The 22077-nt window shown below is 37.9% G+C and overlaps 1 protein-coding gene and 1 long non-coding RNA gene across 25 annotated transcripts in view; one reads left to right on the top strand and one right to left on the bottom strand.

Moving 5' to 3' along the window:
* Positions 1-22077, bottom strand: part of DMD (dystrophin) — a 1145450-nt gene that overhangs the window by 83837 nt on the left and 1039536 nt on the right. For 2 of the 23 annotated variants that reach the window (XM_064407399.1, XM_064407396.1), the window contains exon 1: positions 384-537. The exons of 19 other annotated variants lie outside the window; for them this stretch is intronic. In XM_064407399.1, coding sequence (XP_064263469.1) covers positions 384-403 — 20 coding nt within the window. In that variant the 5' untranslated portion in view covers positions 404-537. Of the gene's footprint in view, positions 1-383; positions 538-22077 lie in introns of those variants that run through there. 2 more of the 23 variants (XM_064407400.1, XM_064407398.1) reach the window with 1 other exon arrangement.
* LOC135293347 (uncharacterized) lies at positions 4896-20237 on the top strand. Of its 2 annotated transcripts, XR_010355431.1 has the most exons (4): positions 4896-5086; positions 6743-13517; positions 14400-14670; positions 18046-20237. It is a non-coding gene; the product is annotated as an uncharacterized LOC135293347 (long non-coding RNA). The 2 variants fall into 2 exon arrangements; XR_010355430.1 differs by lacking the exon at positions 4896-5086 and having other exon boundaries at positions 5385-13517.

Here is a 22077-nt window from a genome sequence, read left to right as displayed (position 1 = left end):
CTCCGGCACGGCCGCGACTCCCTGCCGCGGCTTCTCCCCCCTCCAGCCCGCACGGGCACAGGTACCGGCACAGGCACCGGCACAGGTAGTGCCACGCGTGCGTGCCGCTCACACCGCCATCTCCTACGTGTGCCAACGGGGCGCATCCAGCGCCCAACTACGGCCTCGGGAACGGGGGAAAAGGCGCCGAACCAAACGCCCTTCCAAGTTCCCAGAAGAAAGCCGGCGGCAAGTTGCGATTTCCCGTGTAGGCGATGACAGGTACGGCCGCCCGCCCGGCGCAGAGGGCGGCCGGCCACGCCGCTCGCCCCCGCCGCGGAGCGCGGGATGGCCCCGGGCCGCGCCCCGCCGGCACCTGCCGCCCGCGCCCGCGCCGCCCTTACCCCCGGAGCTGCTCCCTCATGGCGGCGGCTGCTCGGCGGCGCCGCGGAGGCAGAAACAGCGCGTCCGCCCAGCCCAGCCGCTCAGCGCCACTGCGGCCGCCCCGCCGGCAGGGAGGGACGGCGGCAGCGAGGGAGGGATGGAGGGAAAGGGAGAGGGAGAGGGAGGGAGGAGGAGGCGGCGCTGCCCGCCCCGCCCCGCTCCCGCCCGGCGGCGGTGCCGGCGCTGAACGCCCTCAGCCCCGAGCCTGCCCCCTCATCCCGGCTGCGGGGCGGCTGAGGGCACCTCGCCCCTCCCTGGTCTGCCCGGGGCTGTGCAGCTATTCTGGAGGAAGCCCTCGGGGCTTCCTTTGACTTCCTTTTTATTTTTTTGGGTGTTCTTTGCCCTGGCGCTGGCCGGCCGGCCGGAGAGAGGGGTGTGCTGAAAGGCGGCTAATCAGTTCGCCTTCAGCGGGCTTGGGAAGAAAACTTAGCTAAAATATGCACCGAATCCTGACAGATTTGAAATGGGCCTTAACCTGCACTTTTTTTTTTCCTCAGCCTTTAATTTTGGTGCTTAAAATGCTGAGTGGTTTATTCACGAGTGGAATCAGGTAATTTCATTTCTAAGGGCTTGCCTTCGCCCTGCAAGGGAGGAAGGGTGAGCTTCTCCCCTGGATCTGTCAGTGGAGAAATAGTTTTGCTCATGCTGAGTTACTGTTGCAATGTTTCTTTGTATTGATTCCTACGCAATATGCATTACACAAATAAAAGCCAAAAATCTCCTTTTGGTATCACAAGCACTTCGAATCAGGGTGGCCAGTCTCCCCTAATGAAGGCTCCCAGTCCTTCCCATAACCAAGCAGTTTTTCAAGCCTTACATATTGTGATTTCCTGGTAAAGCCACCACAAAAACAATGTCTTTCAAATTCATAAGGTGGTTTTGGTTGGAAGGGACCTTAAAGACAATCTAGTTCCACCTTCCCTGCTACCTGGACCAGGTTGCTTAAGGCCCCGTCCAGCCTGGAACACTTCCAGGGATAAGGCATTTCCAACTTCTCTGAGCAACCTGTTCCAGTGTCTCACCACCCGCACAGTAAAGAATTTCTTCCTAATATCAAATCTAAATCTATTCTCTACCTTTCAAATGTACAAAAGAATCTCTCTGTTTTTATGCTGGGGAGATGCACACCCAGAAGCATGGAAAATTCATCCCACCCCTGCTACATGGATGTCAGTAGGCATTGAAGTTGGAAGGTGTTGGCCTAAGTACCAGGAAATTTAGAGCACACTTTAAGGCTTCAGGTAGTTGGATTATCTGATTTTATGAAAAGTTCAACAAGCAGTTCAAGAAAAGCCCACAGTTTTGTTTTTTTTTTTCTAGAAGCATGTGAGAGACGCTCAAGGTTCAGCCCCTCGGGCTCTCAAATGTAAATATAAAAAATATTGGAATTAAATGCTAAATTCTCATAGTTTCTAGATTATTTAGGTTGTTTTAGCAGGTCTAACTCAGTTTTCAGTGACCTTGTATCTGTAATATTACCCCAATATGAAAAGAAAATAGAGGAATAATTTTTGTGTCAACATAAATCACCATGTTAAAACTCATTAGACTGGGAATTTTCCATTTAATTTAGTGGACCTGGTATTAGATCAATTGCTCTAACTACATCTTAGTGTTGACATGAATAAACTGGCTGAAGGCTGTCAATTGTGTTATATCAGCATTCTCACATTTTCTCATTTTTAGCCGAGTTTTAAGAAGTGACAAAACTCTCCTTAAGTCTTTGAAATAGGATGATTTTCATCCTAGTTGGGAGGAACCTCAGGGTTCACTGCAAGGAGAGAGCAGCTGCTCGTGTCATACAAAGGGCCGGGTAGCCAGAGGCCAGACGTTTCACAGCAAAAGTGGTTTGTTTTCCTTCAGAAGTATCTAGCACTGATTCCCCGATACACATTCCTTCAATTTTCACTGTTTCTGGAGCTTCCTGGCCTGCCTCAACAGAAGCTTGATGCTGCTATTATCATGCTGGTCTTCTTTCCCATACAATAGTGCCAAGTAATACGAATTTAAAAACCAGTCTGAATTTCTCATACTTTGCATAATCTTCTTTCTCCTTGAGTTACAATTAAAGCATTGTATTCAATTAGACTCACAGCAGGTGAAAACCCCAATTAGTGAATCCATTTTCTTGGCTCTTTTCCCCTACCTTACACCCACACACCACTCTTTTTTTTTCTTTTTTTTTTTTAACAATAAAGGGTAACTCTGAGTCATTTTCCAATTGAAAAGCAAATTAACCCTTTGATCTCCCAACTCAAACTATTACTCACTCAAGAACATACAGGGCAAAACAAGAATGTTGAAGGATTAAGGGATTAAGGCCTATTGACTTTATGAATTGATTTAAAAAAAATCTATTTAATGTAGTTCTGATTGTTGTCTCCAAATTCACCAAAGTTTTTAGCTATTTTGATTGACCTGAAAATTATATTTTTACTGTATTATGTGCAAAAGTAATACCACTCTTACTCCAAAATTACTTTTAAAATACCCATAATTTTTTACATAAATATATTTTGTTTGCAGTGCAAATGGCTACTGTCTTTGGCATTTGTAACTGAAGCCAATTTTTATGCCATGCTTAATTTTAAACCATTTATTTGATAAAGCCTAGTCACCTCCCTCTAAATAATAAAACAGGATTACAGAGTAAGCAGAGTTTTAATTCCCTGTGGTGCTTTTCTAATCAAGGGCTAGTCAGTCAACTTGTGCACCTATACAGAGACCTTAATCAGAAGAAGAGCAGTGTTTATTTCTCCTATACTGTTCTTTTGTCCTGGACTGTATCTAATCAATATATCTACATCTTCAACATTTAATAACATCAGGTGCTTAAAGGGAAACCATGGCTGCCTAAAAAATGAGGGATGATATTTAGAAGTGGTCTTATTACCCCAAAACTCTTTCAGAAAAATAAAAATAGAAGGATGACTTGGATTTGCAGCCAGTCTGATTGCGTTGCTCACTGTCCAAAGGGTCACTGGAGTTTCTGCATTTAAGAAAGCAAATTTTTCTGTTTTGATAAGTTCTTCTCAGAATGTTGTCCCTTTTCGATGGAGGAAGAGCCAGAGTGATATACACATTAAAACTAATTATATGAACATAAATAATTTGTTCCTAAGCATTAACACTTGAGTATAAATCCTTCTAAGTTTTATGTACAAGATTTGCATCATCACTCCATGATACACACAGATGTGGAAACCCAGTTGAAGAAATAGGTTGGGACTTGCCTAAAACGAAGGTAGACATTAAATGTACAAGTTTGCTTGTAACTTTAGCATTTTATGAGCTACAAAACTAAAGTGACATTTCTTTAATTTTGCTGTCATTGAAGGTGAAGATACAACATTTTCCTACTAGCTAAGACTTGCTCCCAGAGCTCCCTGAAGTGTGTAGCCTCCTTGTAAGTGGGGCTTTACCATTTCTCAGTTATCTGGACAGTGGATTAGTTTGCTTTACATTTAAGAAGATACTGTGGTGCCCTGGCTTGTGCTGGCTAATTTGTTACACTGAGTCTATTTTCTTTTCCTTGGTATAAAAAAATGCTAAAAATCAGTTGGGATGGCACAATGGCACTTTCCTGGATCATGTGTCTTAAATATGCTCCAAGGTGGACACCTCCATGGTGTCTGGGCAATTGTTTATAGCTCTCAGAAAAGCCAAGAAGAGAATACTGGTTTTGGATGCTGACAGTTTGTTTTGTGGTTTTTTTTTTTTTTTTCCTTTTTGCACATTACCACTGAAAACACATTAAAATATTGTAAATGCAACAAAGAAAATCGTTTTGAAATGCTCCATTCATTTTCCCCAACACTGCACTGTAAACTAAAGAACTAGTAAAACATTCAGAGCTCAGTATACTTAAAATCAGTCATTTACACCATAGGTGCTGGGGAAGGAGCCTACCACTCCCTGTCCAGAGAGAAACCCAGCCCCTGTTCCACATGAAGGATGACAAGCTGGTGCTTCTTCTTACCCAGGGCTCATTCTCTGCCCTCTAAGGCAAGTAACTGGCAAATGGAGCTCACAAGAATTTTTTTCACTGAGATATTCTTGGAATAGACAGAGGAAGCTGTATCCTCTTTTTTTTTAATTTTATTTTTTTGTTTTTATTTTTAAATTAATTCTCCAGTAAATATTACTGAAGCTTCCAGCAATGTAATGCTCGGTATGGAAAGTATTGGTACCTGGCACGTGTGACAGGAACACTTCTGTTCCTGCTGAATGCACAGCAGCACAGCTTTCACATTCCTTGGGGCTGTACTTGCTTTTACTACAGTAAGGTCACCTGATTAAAAGTGAAATCTTAGCCACCCTACAAGATGGGTACAGTGGAGCCTCAGGAGCAGCCTGTGTGTGCCTTATGTTGCACCACACTGGATGCTGTTGATAAGAGGTGAATGAGAGGGTGCCTGTCATTTTGAATATATTGAATATACATATTAATTCAAGCCTGATGATATCTTGGAAAGGAAAATTTCAAGAGGCTACATTTATATTTTAAGGTGATAGTGACAGTGGCAGGGTGTTCAGTCTCTACTGCCACGTGTATGACCTTGAAAAGAGGAGCAGAGTGGAACTGAGGTTGGGTAGGATTGCACACATCGCTGGAAGGGGTGGATAGCACATCCTGATCCCCCCAGTGCCATGTGCTCTTCAGGTAAGCTCCTGTAAATAGCAAAAGCTCTTTTCTCCCTTCCATAAGAAACCACAGCAAAGAAAGAAAATTAAGGAAGGAGTAACCCTTACTCTTCTGGGATGGAGATGAACTGGAGTGTGAAGAGTCCCAAAAATAGGAGATCAAGAAGCAAAATGCTGACATGATGCTAGAAAACTAAAAGTAGTAAAACCCCTTTCTGAAGTAAGGCTTTTGGAAAGCTAAGAGGAGGAAAAAAACCCATATCTATATATTAAAAAAGAAGACTTAAAATCTGCCAACTGAAAACTAAGGTCAAACAAAATTGCCTGCTGCTCTTTACAATGCACAAATAAGACTTGAAAAATTATAATTAGACCGTAGTAAATTCTTGGTTTCAGGAATCTGAGTTGGCAAAATGAATGGTTATCATTATAGGGAGTAGGGTTGAGAAAAAAATGCAGACTAATAAGGATAAATTAAACAAAGCAGCAAAGACAAACTCCATTTCTTTCTTTTCTTTGCATGCCCAGTTGGAAATAAATTATTGTTTTGCCTCCTGGAGGGATTAAAATAAGAAGGATTTCATAAAATCTCTCACTCACTGGTGCTCTTTTCACCTCAAAATCTTTCTTTCTATGCATAAAATTATGTGTTGCAAACACAAAAGCTGGCTTAGAAAATCATTAACTTCTCTACTGTTTCCCATCAATGTATAGATCTCAATATCAAGAAACACTGTATCTTGCAGTCCTACTTCACTCAGGACCAGAAAACCTGATTCTAGCTACTGCTCACCCTGCACTCCCAATCCCTAACAAGCTGCCATCTCTTTCAAAGGCTTCCACAGACATTAAAGGAGAAGAATGCCTTCTTTTTTGTACTCATTTGCTTTTGGGTTGTGTTGCATTCCATAATATACATATTTTTGACATTATTAAATCTATTTTTGTGACAAATATAATATGAACAGAATTTTTTTTTTCTTACACTGGGGACTATTTCAAAATCACATTGAAGAGAAAATACTCCTTTGGGGAAAAAAGCCACTGAGATCATGCTTGAAGATTATTTACTAGGATATTCCAATGGTGAGGCTGCAGTTAGGTAGTAAAAGAATAGAACAATGAAATCAATAGCATTTTATGACAGCTATATACAGACAAGTTCCCAGTCAGACCACTAATGGGGCAGACTTTGCACCTTGGAATTAATGCATTCATGTTTTGCTGTCTGTATTCTGCCTGTGTTTTAGCAATGGATGCTTTGCTGTGTTCTCACAGAAACTTGTAGATTCTCTTGCTTTACAATATATGTTGAACCTGTCCTACCTTGTTTCATCAATGATTATAATATACCACACATAATATATAATTCAAACTCAAGACGCCCTGTCTATTTTTATGTACACACTATGCTTTTTCATCCCCTTCCCAGAGATGTTGAGGCTGTTGACCTTAGCAAAGATCTGTTTGAGAACAACTCCTAACCTTTTCCCTTGATTGGGCCATACAGAGCCTTAATGTGAGAAATGGATAGCTCTCCCTTCCTGGTAAATGACAAAACTAGACAAACTTTAGCTTCTCCCAATACCCTGGTTTAAGATGAGCAAAGCTTAGTCCTTCTGCATGACAAGAATGCTTTGTTCTCCCTTCCGAAATGTCTTACGTGGAGATCCAGAAAGCAGAGCACTGCACTTGGGAAAGGAGCCAGCCTAGAGAAGTTGATGGCAGAGGAGGCAGCTAACACCTAACTGGCCTCACCAGTAATTCCATCCAGGCTAACTCTTTCATCTGATCCAGGTGACATTTCTCATAATTTATTTGCATAGAAATGCAGATTCAGGGTTGAGCAACTACTCCCAACCTGAGGTCAACAAGAAAAAAATATCTGGAAAGCAAAAGCTTCTCACTTGCCATTTCTGAAATTGAACTTTTTATTTCATTTCTAAACAATATCCTATGAAAAAAATATACTTTAGCTAGAAAATGAGACAATTGTTCCTACAGCTCTGGCAGCACCCTTTAATGGCAAGTGACAACAATCTCATCTTGTCCGTGCCAAAGAGTGCAAATTGGTGTTTAGATACAGGCATTTGAAACAACTACAGGCACACAGATGCCTACATTAACTGGGGCTTCCAGAGACAGACAAACCAATATCAGCTATAATGGAGCCATGTCCTAGGGCACAGATATTATTTTATCCTAATTGAATCAAAAAGTATCTTAGCACTTAAACCCTTCAGTAAAGAGGGATATAAAGGAATTTTGAGGTAAGATAAAAATTATTTCTTAATAAGTGGATTTTATTGATGAGAAGGATTTCATTTAAGTATCATGTGGCAAATCCAAGCACTTATGCTTTAGCACATGCTCCACATAATTCCAGACAGCTTCTGCACCTTCCATTTACTTAACTATACTATGATCCTCCCTACAAAGTAGCTCTCCCAGCTTTTCCACTTAGGTATCTTTGTGTAGCTCCTCCTATCCCCAGCACAGTAGCTGGCAGTTAATTCAGGGAACAATCCTCTGGGTGACAGCTGATAGGAAAAAGTTTTGCTAAACTATATTGCACAGTTTAAACTTCATGGTTATCAAAGCCTAATAACAGCATTTAGTGGAGCTCAATGTCTAGGTGCACTTTCAGTATTTCGTATGTTACAGTTGAGCCAAAAGTCTCACAGTGCATCTCAGCAAGGTCTCAAATAGCTTGCAATTCTACTGGCATACTTGCATTCAGTTCTCTGATCTCAGTTATTTAACAGAAAATGGAATCTCTTAGGGAAAGAATAAACATGCAAAATGATTATTTCCTTTCTCACAACACAGCCAAAATTCACTGTGAAAAATTTGCAGTGAAAACCAGAAATGCCTTGTCTGCCCAAGCCAAAGAGCCTTGACATTTATGATCAAAGGTACGCAGATGAATTCAAGGACCTTCCATAGTCCAATATCAAATCAAGAACAATGATGAATGTGTTTTGCTCAAAATCAGCCAAAATACTTATTTTCTTTCTATACTGAGCATTTTTCCACATTGAACTAAACAAACATTTGGAACTATTTGCTGCTTCTTTAGGAAATTGCTTTCAAAAGTGCAATCTAAATTCTGAACAATCCACACTGCCCTAAAATATTAAGGGTTTAAATATTGGTTATGGTCCATATTAACATTCTTAGACTCCTGCTGCTACATCTAACTCCTTTGAACACATTATCAGAAATGTCAACCTACAATCTACCATATCAAAATCTTCAGCTTTTTCTAAAATAGTCCAGACTTAAAGAGAAAATTCCTATTGCTAAAATTCCTAAGTCAAGTTACTCATCTTCATCATCTCCCTCACTGCACGACACAGAAAGACAGCTTATTTTAAAAGTTCAAAATACCTTATTTCCTGTTATCAGGCCTAAGAAACATCACACAGTTTTTGTCACCTTCTTTCCAGTGAAAAAAGAAGGTATTAAATTAAACCAAGATTTCTCTATATCTACATGGTACACTACAAGTGCAGAGCACAGCACTCAAACAATTTGTTTATTTAATAGTGTTCAGAATTTGTCATTTCATACTGGCATAAATTTAATACATAGGTACCATACTGTGTACTGTGTGGAAGATTTTCTACCTGTCATTAAAGTGAGAAAGAAAGATCTTCTGAAGTCACACCTTCTGTCTCATAAAACATTACAAGTGTTTGAGCATTCATCTCTAATCCCAAAATAACAAAATCAGTTTGTCTTATATAAAAAGAAAAAAAAAAAGTTTTAAATCATCATTCTTCACTTCAGGGAAATAAGCTTTCTTCAGTTACTATCAACAGCTCTGGTCTGTGGTTACCAACTTCAGAACAAAATGTCATTTTGCAAATAATTATCACCACTTTAGGTAATGCCTTTGTACTAATACACATCAGGCAAGAGAAAATAATACAAAATGAGACCTTCAACCTTATACAGGGTTAAGATGTGATTTCTAAATACTTTTGTATTTTAGCAATAAAATTTATTTTTCTTGTGGACATTTAAATTTTTTTCACTGTTGAGAAATGGATCTTTTGTTACTTTTCCACAGTTTTGCTGCTGCAGTTGCTCTTCATTCTCATTCTTAAAATTCTACTGCAATTATTTTTCAAATTATTATCCTTCTAACCATGTCCCTCGATTTGTTCTGTTTTTAGGGTAACTAACAGAGCAAATAATTTATTAAGGATAAAAATAATTTTGCAAAGATTTGCAGAAGCTGACAGACTAAGAATTCTGTCAAGTAGAACCCAAGCAGAGAGTGGAGGATTAGACCCCTCTAATCCACTGGTTTTTTTTTAAAGCAGGGGTGTTTAATACTCAACTAAAACCTTTGGAGAGTTTTATTTTTAGTGGATTTCCATATTAAGGTTTGCTCTAAGAATTACACTTTAGGAAACAAACCACAGAAATGTATTTCTTGTTTGTAAGGTATCATCATTAAAAGTCTTCCATTCCCCAAATAAATATTTTTTTACTTTATGCCATATTTTAATTTTTCTTATAGTTTTCATTGTAAACATTATACTTCACTGAGCTTTAAAATTAAAAAATAATTAGAAAGGAATCTATGCAAAACAATAATTTGTGGATGACATTATGTTTGATAAGAGATGAAGAAAATGACTTTTTTACAAATTATTTCCATGTCAACTTTGTACATGAAACTTTCAGTTTGGAGAAAACCAGGCCAGTGGGGCTGTGTCTATGTTGCCTTTTAATGAAATCATTTAGGTTATGAAATAGAGAGAGCAACTCTCCAAACATGGCAATATTTTGGCTGTTTGAACTTTCTAGTGGCATATTATCTTAGTTACACTGTTATGTGTGTCTGCCCTGAGAAAAATTGTCATTCCTTGGTCCAAATGTCATGCACTGACCCTTTTCTTGCTGCTGAGAGGTGGATGGCCCTACAGCAGTCCTTGGTATTCCTCTACTTCCCACTTAGTGCTCCTGTGGACCCAAAGCATGATTTCCTTCACATTTTGATTTTAAAAATGTATTTTTTTTCATTTCAAATTATCTGTCCTAATGTAGGAGTTGATGCCACTGAGCTGCTGAAAAAAAAAACCATGTTATCTTTTTGAAACTAGTGTGGCCTGCAGGATAAATCCATCAAATGGCTACAACCTCTCCCTACACTGGGGAGCCAGACGAGTTCTGGATCAGCTCAAATGCCTGGGATTTACCTGGCATGCAGGACAGTCACAAGTTCTTTGCTGCATTAGATCCTCAATCTTTTGTGATGAGCTTCACAAAGAAATCAGTTGGTAATCAAAATAATAATTTTTAAGCAGGGAATTTTCTGTCCAGAGGCTACTAATCTGACAAAACCAAGTCAGTATTGGCGAAGTATACTTTATATGCAATTTCCAAAATTTGCAGCAGTAAATTTTTCTAAAAAAAAACCAACTATTAGTTTCACTTTTTTTTTTTTTTTTTTGTAAAATGGCAGAATTTTTGACAAAATTATCGAATTGAGGAAGCACTCCCAATGCATACCAGCATTTCTTTCTTAGATTTATATACAAAGCAGTGGTTTAGGTAATTTCTGTAAGAAACTGGTAAAAGGTAGAATATAGAAGAATATTCTGTTCCCTTGGACTGTGTATTCACACAACACTTCTGCATCTTGCCAAGTTTGTGAGCTGCAAGAGCACAGCGTGTAGTGGCGATGCTCTAACCCTTTTAGTGCCTTGCATGCTACACACTGAGCTGAATTTTACTTCCAAACAAAATTTTGGCTGCATTCCTTACTGAGCACACATTGTTCTCGCTTTGACAGACCATCCCATTCTCTCGCTCAAAACAATTTGATGCATTTTAATTTTTTTTTTAAAACTTGTTCCTAGATCGGTATAATTTATATAATCAGCCACCAACTCCAACAATGAAAAAGACAGTTCTTATTTTCTTAATTTAGGTCTTTATGCTAAAATCATATTTTCTGTACATTTAAAAAAAATACATAATTTGCAATTATGAAGATAATTTTAAATACCTTTTAGAGCAAAATTAAATGTCTGTTATATAGTTTTTCTTTTTCTAACTTAACATTTAATTAAATGCTAAGTTTGACACTGCATAGTTTGGTGAGAAATTCAGCACTGGATTTCAGTGAATAAAAAGAATACTTAATCATAAGCAATGCAGCAGTATTCTATGATTCTATATTATTATATATTGTGTAAATATAACTGGCTTTGTAGTGCCTTTTAAACAGATATTTCCTCTGATCCTCCCTGCCTTCAAACCTTCAGACTGACCACAAGTAAGTACATGGAATTTGAGTGGTAGTATAAGTACTAAATTGCTGAAAATACTGCACCACCAAACCTAGATTGTTATATATTTATATGTAAGAGCAGAACTGAGATTGCTATTTTAAAGGAGTTCCTTCAAATTTATTTAATTGGTTAAAAAAAATAAAAATTGGTCTTTACTGGAGCCTAATGGGATAATATGGCCTTATAGTGAGGAGTACATGTAGAAAACAAGGGGGATTTTAGGCCTAACTGCATTTTCTGTCAGACAATATCTTAACCTCAAAGGATCATCTGGTCAGCCTCTTCTATGATGTAGAGTTAACGAAAAAAAAAAGAGTGGTTACATCTTTTGCAGCCACAAGAAGAAGACAAAGGTGGATAGGGAAGCAGTGGATATACAATATAATAACTTACAGCTGTTGTATCATCTGTCTGCTGGTAGGTATGGTGAAATAAATAAATGATCAAAAAAAATCTAATTTAAAAAAACCCAACAATGTCAGGATGAGTTTTTGTAAATAAGAACTTGCAAGACAAGTGATATGAAAGCAACAAGATTATTAAAATGCAGTATCTTATTTATTATACATTAGATAGATCAAAGCTCCTCAGAGATAACAAGGCACTGATTGGGAGTTGCCACCTGTTTGGTCTCGCTGGCTATGGAAATCTGTGAGGTGAAGCTGTGTTAAAAGTTGTGAGCACATGGTACACTTATGAATGGCTTGGATTGATAAAAAACCCCAAATTATTCTTATTTTGCTGAAAAGATTTACTCATTATTCACTAGCACATATGTTATTTTCTTAGTTAAGACAAAAAGAATATGCTGTGTAGTTCAGGAAGATTTCAGAAACAAACAAACAAACAAACAAAATTCCAGGCAAATGCTTTTACTTGATACACATTAATATGGTGAGTATTAAAAGACCTGAGGAGTATAAAATTAGAATATATTTGAGCTGTTGTTTTGGAGATTGCTGAGCCTTGCAGCAGGCTGAGCTCAGAGAAGTTTGTGGCAAGCAAATTGTCAAATAATGAACAACGAGGCAGGAGGCAGTTTTCTAGATGTTTTTTGGGTTGGTTGCCTTTTTTGTCTAACCTCTCCACAAAGAACAGAACAGCTGTGACTTAAGGAAGTGTTTGGGTATAGATGTCAAACAGTTATTGGCAGGATCTACTAAAGGGCAAGTTGAGGAAAGCTGAAAATCTGCAAGATGCAACAATGGAAGGTAAGGCAAGACAGCAACAACCTTTGTCAGTGTCCTTGAAGTGTGCCACAGAACTGGCTGAGGAGATGAGCAGAACTCCAGACTGGGGATGTCAGAGCACCACTGGGCTCCCTTTAAATGGCTGTTTGTAGGAGATAAACTTAATGCATAACAGCAAGAAAAGGGGAGTCAGTAAGAGTAAGAAAGGTCTCTTTAAGTGAGTGGAAACTCAATTTGAATGGATAAAATTGGGGAAGGAGTTTCTAAGTACTTTAAAAGTCATGTGTTCCAAAGTAAGATTTGTTTGGGAGGTCTCTGGGTGTTCTAAACACACCCACCGACCAAAACCAAGTTGGCACTGACACGCGAGAAATGATTCCCCTTGGCTGACTCAATTCAAAGCAGAGAAGACTACTGTGAGACCACATGATGTGGGCATTCCCTCACGGTCGAGTTTGATAAAGGATTCACACTGACAGACTCTTTTCCACTCCTTATTTCTAGAATGGTGAACAAATGCCCCAGAGCGAAGCAGCGCTGAGGGTTTTGCGCTCAATTTTCTCGAGAGAACACCGTACAGATACAGATTTGCGTTCTGCTAGCGGCAAATGTTGATGCTACAATATTTTGGGCACTGATGTGAAAAAACATGATACAGGAGAGGGAATGCTGACAGCCACATTCTGATCCTTTTAGAGTACTAAAAACAAGAAGCAACTTTGCTGAAATCAATGAACATTTCTCTCGATCCATGCAAGCTGCTTTAAAGGAAGAACTTAATTTCGATTTCCAAATTTCTGGCAGCAAGTCTGATGACACCCTAAACTGCTACCACCATAACCTGTGAGTCCTCTGGTTCTTCTGCTCATTTCAAGATTGTTAAGAGTACAATGAAATATTTATTCCTTCTTCAGACTAGAAACAGGAGAAGATATAATAGCATATGAAAGTAAGTTTAACATGTAATAACCATATTACTGAGGTTTTAATTGCTTTTGTGCCATATCACAATTAAAATAGTGGAAAGGCAGTTGAATGAGGAATGTGCAGCAATAAGTATTTGTCAAATACAAAGATCTAGAGCACCGTCTGCAATGGAATTGTTTGGTAATATTACAGCAGTATTAAAGGCATAAGCAGTCCCATTAACCAGCAGTAATTCGGAAACAAATAAGGCAAGTGCAACTATAGCCAAAGACATAATCTCATGGTGGTTTATATCAAAATAGCTGACTTTAGATTCTGAAGTTCAAACCAGTGTTTGGAAATGATGGTGAACTCATCAGTATGAGGTCTTTGGGAATCAGTTTTCTAACCTGTAATTTTCAGGTGGGTGATACTTAAGGTAATCTGAAGTATAGAGCTAAAACATGCTATTCAACAATGGTGTCCTACTGGCTGAAAAGATATCACTGCCAGAAATCTGGAAGAAATTTCTTTCTAAACACTGAAATAAAATTTCAAGATGCCTGTATTCCCAATTACTTGCACTAAAAGTTTATAGATGAGAAATAAAAATGTGGTTTTGGTTTAGTAGTTCTAACTCTTGGTTTTTATTTTTTATTCCTGTAATCATTGACATTTGCAACTACAAAATACAGTCTGTTACACTTAGGAAAACAGCTGCAAGGCACTTATTCCCACTCTCTGGGGTTTCTATAGGCTGAAGCTGGGTATGATTTTAAAGAAGAATAATTTATGAAACAGAAAGTTGAGGATATTTCATTTGCTTGTTTTTACTTCCAGAGTTTAGTCTCTATTAGGGAAATCTGCAACTAGTATGGCAAATCTGAAATCCATGCTCACAGAGGTGCATCTCCTGTATTTCCAGACCAAATGCAGAAACATCTTTAATGAACAGCTTCAGTAGCTTTTTCAAGGATATGGCTAAACAGAAAGTATCTACATATATTTGGGGAAACACAGCATTTAACTGTTTTGGATAAATAAGAAACTGGCAGTTTCCTCTCATTTGCCACACCACTGCTCAAGGGTCTGTCTGAGAATTAAGTCTGGAATGGAAAACAGAAGTCTGTCACAGATCCTTCCTCTCTGCCTGTCACTTTTGCAATAAACAAGGCTATCAACCCCTTGCAATTTAGGTAAATATTTCTAATTATGTTATAGTTCAATAACTGCAAAGAGCTAATAATCTAAAAAGATCTCCAAAGCTGATTAAAAAAAGGTGAGTTACTTAACTGATGATTATAAGATTCAGCAATGCAAGAAACGAGTATTAAACTTAGATTTACAAAGAAATTAGAAAGAATGCTAGGCACAAAATCTTTTAGTTAAATCAAGAATACATTTTGGATTCAGAGAAACTTACACCCTTTTTATGATGCTACTCTCTTCCACTGAATTTATCTGTGAAGATCAAATGGAAAACTTCTGCAAAATATTACAGTTCAGTAAGTGTGTTCACTGCAGTAAGATATGGAAGTCCAAGAAAGAGAAAATGAACTGCTTTGGCATGCTGTATCTCCCAGAAAACATCTGACAAGCCACCAAAAAATGAAAAAAGTGGAGTGAATCAGCACACAAGGAAAATGAACTTGTGCTAGCAAAAAGGTGCTTCTGTAAAAGAAAGAGGTTGAACATAAAAACATATATGTAGATATTTCAGAACCTTAGAGTTACTGCAATCCCCTTCTGTGTTAAAGCCCTCCAAGAGCCAAGCACCAAATTGCAACCTACCATGGGTAATTTTTAGTTAATCTAAGAGTGATTTTCCTTAGGTATATAAGTATTCACCATTTTAAGGGTTTTCTAGTTCTGCAGGTTTCACTACCTGAGAAATTAATCAATACTGCAGGGGCAGGTACTAGAAAGGCAATCACTGCATGAAAATGTGCCCCATCTATTAAAATACAAGAATATCTTTCATGAAATGATAATACCCCCCATCTTTTACAATGCACTAGGGTGTATTTACTCGTTAAAGACTCTTCGTTGCAAAATTATGCAAAATGAAGTATTTTAAGAAGATGAAGAGGAAAGAAAGAATCTTCCTGTGCCAAATTAAAACCCAGAGACATAATGCTAGAGAACATTTCGTTACTTCTGATCTGTGCTCATTATTGAAAATCCAGGATACTGCAAAGCAAACCAGCAGTCCTACTGACCTCACTCTGCTCATCATCTACTTCCACTAACATCTTTCCTCTTTTTAACCCCTCTCTGCCTGCACACAAAATATTTGTTTCTAGAGGAAAACTGCTGCCTTCTCAGTATTGAGCATGTGCTTTTCCTTGAACCAGACCTATGTGAGCAGGATACCTCTCAGTACATTTAGGAGAACCAGTGCTAAACTCCTTCTCAAACTGCAAAATATTGCTGCAATGTGCTTCCAGACAATTAAGTTCTCTTTAAACTTTGAGGAAAAAAGGTTGTCAGCCCCACCTCTTCCAGTAAAGGACTTTGGAGTATGCTTATAATCTGCCTTGGTCTCCTTCAGCAGGAGATGCTATTTCTTCTCTCCATAATTCTTAATGGTGCAAGACGAGATGATATTTGAATATTGTTTCACTAGACACGATGTGTGCACTTACTTTTCAGTTCCTGAGAAGGGGGGAAATGATGATATATAAATAGCATCACTTAACCCCCAAACCCAGCACAGAGGAGATGCACTCTCCACGTAACAGGAGGGCTGACCATGTTTTGTTGTGCATTCATCTTTTACAGATCCTCAGAAGAATCTGTTACTTGGTACAGATTCTTGAGTACAAGTGACAGACTTTATATGAACCTGTACCACTGAGCAGCAGGCTGGCAAGGGATAAGTGTCGCTCAGGAAGTTAAACACACACAGCTGTAGAGATTGTGAAATTCAACCTCTGCCCTGAAAAATAAATACCTTGAAAAAATTGGGAAATTCTAGAACAGTTACATCAAAATGAATATAATAATTTTACCTGTAATGTATGGGTTTGAGCCTTTTCTATTCATGAATGACAAGTGAAGAAAAATCTTTTTTCGGAAACAAAAGCACAACAAAACATTTGCTGTTGCCCTGAATACTAATGATGGAAGACTGTTGCTATGGTGATGCTAATTTTAACGCTCTTGCCTGTGGACTTCATATGAACTGCCCGTTTTAACTTTTGCAAATGTCATTTACAAAATGAAAACCCATTAATGACTGGTGAGGGCACAATGTTCCACTTTAATTAGAATAATAAGGAATGCTGATGCACAAAGTACAGGTTTGTGAATTGCTACAAAGCCCACACTGTCAAAATTAATTACCGCTGATGGGGACTTTGTTCTAATTTTTTTTTCCAAAGGAAGCTTTAGAATAATACAACTGTAGCTTGACTTCAAGTTGAAAGCAGGATCTCCTTTTAGTAGCAAGGTGGAATAAAGAGGTTTCTGAGACTGACAGTATAGTAAAAAGCACAGTGGAGCTTAGAACTGTGACTGAGCCATGCTAAAGGAACACCAATTTCAGCAAAGGGGAAATGCAAGTGCCAATGCTGCCAGGAAAAAAAAATAGTTTTCAGCTAAATACCAGCTCAGAAAAGCAGTTAGAATTTGGAAAATAGAGCTGATATTTTTTAAGAACTTAAAAACAAAAATAAATTGAGTGGGTGCTGGGATAAGGTTCTGGTTTAAGTTAGGGGGTTATTGCTGTGACTTGTTAATTGTGAAGTGCTGAGACAAGTAGGTGATGTTTAAAAAAACCCAACATGATAGTAATAGTAATCTCTTTTTTAATGCACCAAGCCCTTGCAAATCATGAGCATATATCTCTCATGAGAAGGGGAAAAAGTTGCAACTACCATTTCTAATTTTGGGGCATATAAAGTAGGTACTGTGCTGCTAACAGCATGTCAGTAGTACTGACTGCAATGAGGAAAGCATACTGCAATGAAAAGCATCACAGACAGCTGCTGAGAGTACATTATACAGACTAATTGTTATTATTAAATATCTCCATTGTAGCACTGCTTAGAGAATCTAATTTAGAGTTGAGATCCATTGTGTTGCATCCTGCATTAACAGAAAGGAAACTTGCCTTCTCTTGTGAAGAGCTGAGCTGGTGAAGGACTTGCTTTGTCTTTATGCTGCGTCTCTGGTTCAGTGTGAGACTGCTGGAAGTGCAACTGGTGTGAGGATGAATAGCTGCTAAAATATTTTTCTAAATTCTCATTCATGGTAAAGTGTAGTTTAATGAGTAGCTGAACTTTCTTCTAGCATGACCAGTATGAAATCCACTCTGAGTCTATTGGTATACTCCAGTGCTGCTTTAAAACAGCCTGGCCAATTTTGCCCTTGAATTGTAGGCTATTGTGCAAGCCTCTGTACTTAAATACAGCTCTGCACTCAAGATGGCTGGAATTTCATGGTATTGTACTAAAGAGAAATACAGCAAAAAATATAGATTTGACTGAGAATAGTTGTGTCTACCAAGTCTGATTGATTTTTCTGCCTGTGATTCTTTTACTCACAACTTGTTTTCCTCTTGCTGCTAGGTTTGTGCAGAGCTAACTGGGTGACCACTGAACAGCCCTGTCATCAAAGACTTTCTTTAGTGAGCACCCACTCTTCATATAGGGCTGTTCAGAGAAGGACTTGATGTTGAAAATGCCATTGATTGTAATTTTTGCAGATAATCCCTGTATGCTCTGTGCTGCTGCTGAATGCAGCTGTACCTGGTGGGATACACAGCCATGAGCAGCTGGCTGCTCTTGAGAGCCAGTGGGCTCAGGGCTAATCCTCACTTCTGCAGGACCTTGCCCTGTGATATATTATGTCAGAACAAGAAGGGACAAGGCTCTCTTCTACTCAATAGGAAAAACCTTAGCAGCTAGCTGGAATTCAGAGGGATCCAGCAGCAAACAGTAATTTACAAATATGGAACTGATGTGTGTTAACAAACTGACAGTTGTAAATTAAAGTTTGGTAGTTTCCCAATACACAAAAGTTTAGAGTTTATGGAATTAATTGAAATAGAGGAAATAATCTGAGAGAACTGCCTCACAGAAAATTTTTACTAAACACCATTATCAAGACAATTAGATTTTTACAGTTAATTCTCCAGATAAAAAGTGGTATTTCTGACAAAGTCAGTGCCTGCCAACACTGATGGACAAAGAATTCAAGGGGTTTAAATTAATGGAGCCTGCTAGCATGGAGACTTCTGTGGGATCAAGATCACCTCAACCTTCTTCAAGACAGATTGGACACCTGGATAAGAAAGGAATATTTTTTTTTTTTTACTTAAAACTCTCTGTTAATCCATGTGAAAGAGTAGAATGTAAAAAGTATCTCCTTTTGTGCAGAGGTACAGTGAGACATCCAGTAACCAAGCAATAAAGCTCCAAGCTGTAATCTGGAATTTGGCAATGGAAAGACTAACAGTGCCTCCAACAACTTCTAAGTTCTTCTCACATATTTCATATTCTTTGCAATAAAATTTTTTGAGCTGTTGCATTTTATTTTATGACTATTGTTAATACAGTGAACACAATATCTTTTAATGAGGCAGTAATGGCTGAGGCTGAATTAGATCACTGCTAATCAGAGTGACTGAGTACCAAGTCAAAATCTCTCAAGAGAATCAGAAAAAAATATAGTTGTTTGGTGTTGGAAAATGAGATAAATTATCTTAAGGACAGGCTACACTAAATGTGTAAGTAGGCATAAAGTGCATGGGATAGCCAACAGAGGCAGCAAAACATTGTGTAAAATAATAGAAACATCAACAGAGAAGCACTGGTGTTTGAGAGAAAACATCTATTTTGAGCTTGGGATTTAATAACCACCCAATGGCAAGTGCTATAAACAGGAAAGAAAACTGTAATTTACAAGTTTAGAAGTCATCAGCATAACTAAATTAAACAAAATTCTGAAAGGAGAGGTGAGAAAGTACAATAAAGAGGGTGGTGGGCTGGAGGCAGAATTTCCAGTGGGAAGACTGGCTCTGCAAAGGGAACATAAGAAAGAAGATACGGAAGAAGCAAACAGTAAATTATTACAAGGGAAAGCCTGACAGCAAGCCAAGAGAAGGCATGAAAGGACAGCAGCAAGATGGTTTGTTGAAAGTGGTGGAATGACCTAGAAGAAAGTGAACACTGAAAAGATTCTTGGAACTGGACGGCAGGAAATTGTTAGTGACCTTATTAAGAGCTGTTTTGAGGAGAAAATGGAACAGAAGCTAGAAATGACTGGGCAGGAAAAAAACCATGGACTGGAAAAAGACACAAATTCCAAGAAGGAGGGAAATGTTCTGCATATTGAACAGAGAAAAGATTTTGGGTTTTTTTAATCAAGGGCAGTCCTGAACAGAAACTTCCATGTAAGGAAAAAAGGACCAGATAAGCTTCAAAGAAAATGCATCACTAGAAATCTAAAGTCCTAAACAAGTCATTTTGACATCCTCCAAATGTCTAAGGGACTGAAGAAGTTAAGCAAATAGACTTTTCTCTAATATCCAGCTACTTGATGTCCCAGGTGTCATTCTTCTAATTTCTTGTTGTGAAATATACCATCTGTAACTCGCTATTACTTCAAGGAAACTTGTTGCAAACAAGACTTTTCTCCTTCAAACAAATAGTGCTTTTCAATTATATTTCCCTCACTGTAACAAGCCTTTTTCTCTGAATTCCTACTGCTGCACAGTACTATGGCAGCAGCTTGATTAATATGCTTTCGTTTGTTGGGGACAGACCATATGGTTTATCATTGGTTGAGTAGTCCTTCTCTTTTTTTCTTTTGTGGGTTTTTTTTTTTTTTGTTTGTTTGTTTTTTTGCTAATTTCTAAATAGTGTTCACAAAAAAAACCCCAAAAAATCCCAAAAAACCAAAAACCCAAAAAACCCAAACAAAAACCTCCCCAAAAACCACAAACCAAAACAGAAACAAAAACCACAAAGAAACATGAAACCACATAAACAAGCAAACAAACAAAAACCCCCAGAAAACCAAAATCCAAACATATTGAAACTGAAGATTATTGAGATTTGTACCTAATATAATTCTAGTTTAGGGCTACCTTCAAGAAAATTATATAATCTGAACCCAAACAAAATTTGGAGATGTTTTTCAGTTACCTCTGAAAGTACAGAATATGGCTGTCACTTGGAGCCAGGTTTTCCTTTGTGCTTCATAAAGGCCATTACAAAACACACAGCAATTTTTGAATTATAAGTGCAAGCCCTCTATAGTGATTGAAACCATCATTGTGGGGTTTAGATTAAAAAAACAAACTCAAAGTTTATAGGTTTGGTTGGAGAATATCTCTGAATGATAGTTCAGCTACAGAGTTTAGTTTTATGTTTTAAACTATGTACAATTTCCGAATTATTTTTTAATGAACTTGAATTTGCATTGTCTTACAGAAGACATTGAATATCGACACTGTGCCATGAAAGCAAACTTTAATATTCAATGACTATATTTTTATAGTCAAGAATCAGCAAAACACAGAAAAACAGGAATTGAACATCATGCAGTAGCTAAAAGCTGATTAATATACACGAAAGTATTTCACATTGGAACTTCTCATTTACTAACAAAATCTGTTCAGTAAAATTGGCAACTGCAGTATTACTGGAGCTGGTGATAAAATGGAAGCAGAGGATGCTTTCAAGCACAGAAGTAAATGCAAATTAATGACATGCAACACTGTAATCAAATGTAAGAAAAACTACCATAAGTGTAAGCTTCTTTACTTCTGAACCTCTCTGAGTTTAGCTGTTTAATCATAATTATCAAATGTAGTACTTGATTTATACATTCCAGGGATTCTCAGCAAACAGGATTAAAAAAACCCTCGCTGATGAGAAATTTGCTTTACATTCTTTTCAAATTGTTCCTTAACTATTTGAGCAGAGGGAGTCCCAGGAGTAACAAAATGCATATATGTGCACATAATGTATTTTTTAACATTAGGATTCCTATAAAATTTGCATTTTAAACCTTCAAGTGAACCCTTCATTGAGGGAATATTCACCTATGAGTTTGTTTCATATTGTTGTTCTCTCTGTGTTTATATCTGAAACTAAATTACACACTGGTTTCCTTAGGGACATATCCAGTCTTTATGTTTGTATCCTGTTTACTGCAGCTGCTGTTGTTGCATCAAGTCATATTTGCAATTCCTTTCACTTTTTTTCTGTGTTTTCAAAAAAGGGTGCACAGGTAAGGTTACCTAAGAGCATTGCCATTGATGAAGTCCTAAAGTTAAAAGCAATTAAGCAGACTTAAATTGAAGATGAAACAGTAGATAAAAATCATTGGTCTGGGAGGACATATGCAGCTTCTGATTTTCTAACGAGGGTGCAATTTTTCTGTGTTTCAGCATGCAGCAGGAGCTGTTCACTTTTTGTCACATTCTTTACAATGTTAAATTGTGTATCCCTTTGCTAATAGAACCTCCAGGATGGCAAATGGTGGACTGGAAAATAGTGCTTGGAAACAAAAATTATTTTACTATTTCAGTTTCTTTAGTATTTCAGTATTTTTATTCAATTGAAATTTAATTTCTTTTTATTTATCTTCTT

The sequence above is a fragment of the Passer domesticus genome, chromosome 2 (assembly GCF_036417665.1).
Source record: "Passer domesticus isolate bPasDom1 chromosome 2, bPasDom1.hap1, whole genome shotgun sequence".
Classification (NCBI taxonomy): Eukaryota; Metazoa; Chordata; class Aves; order Passeriformes; family Passeridae; genus Passer; species Passer domesticus.
Note: the sequence above shows the minus strand (reverse complement) of the source record. Positions and strands in the feature narration are given on the sequence as shown.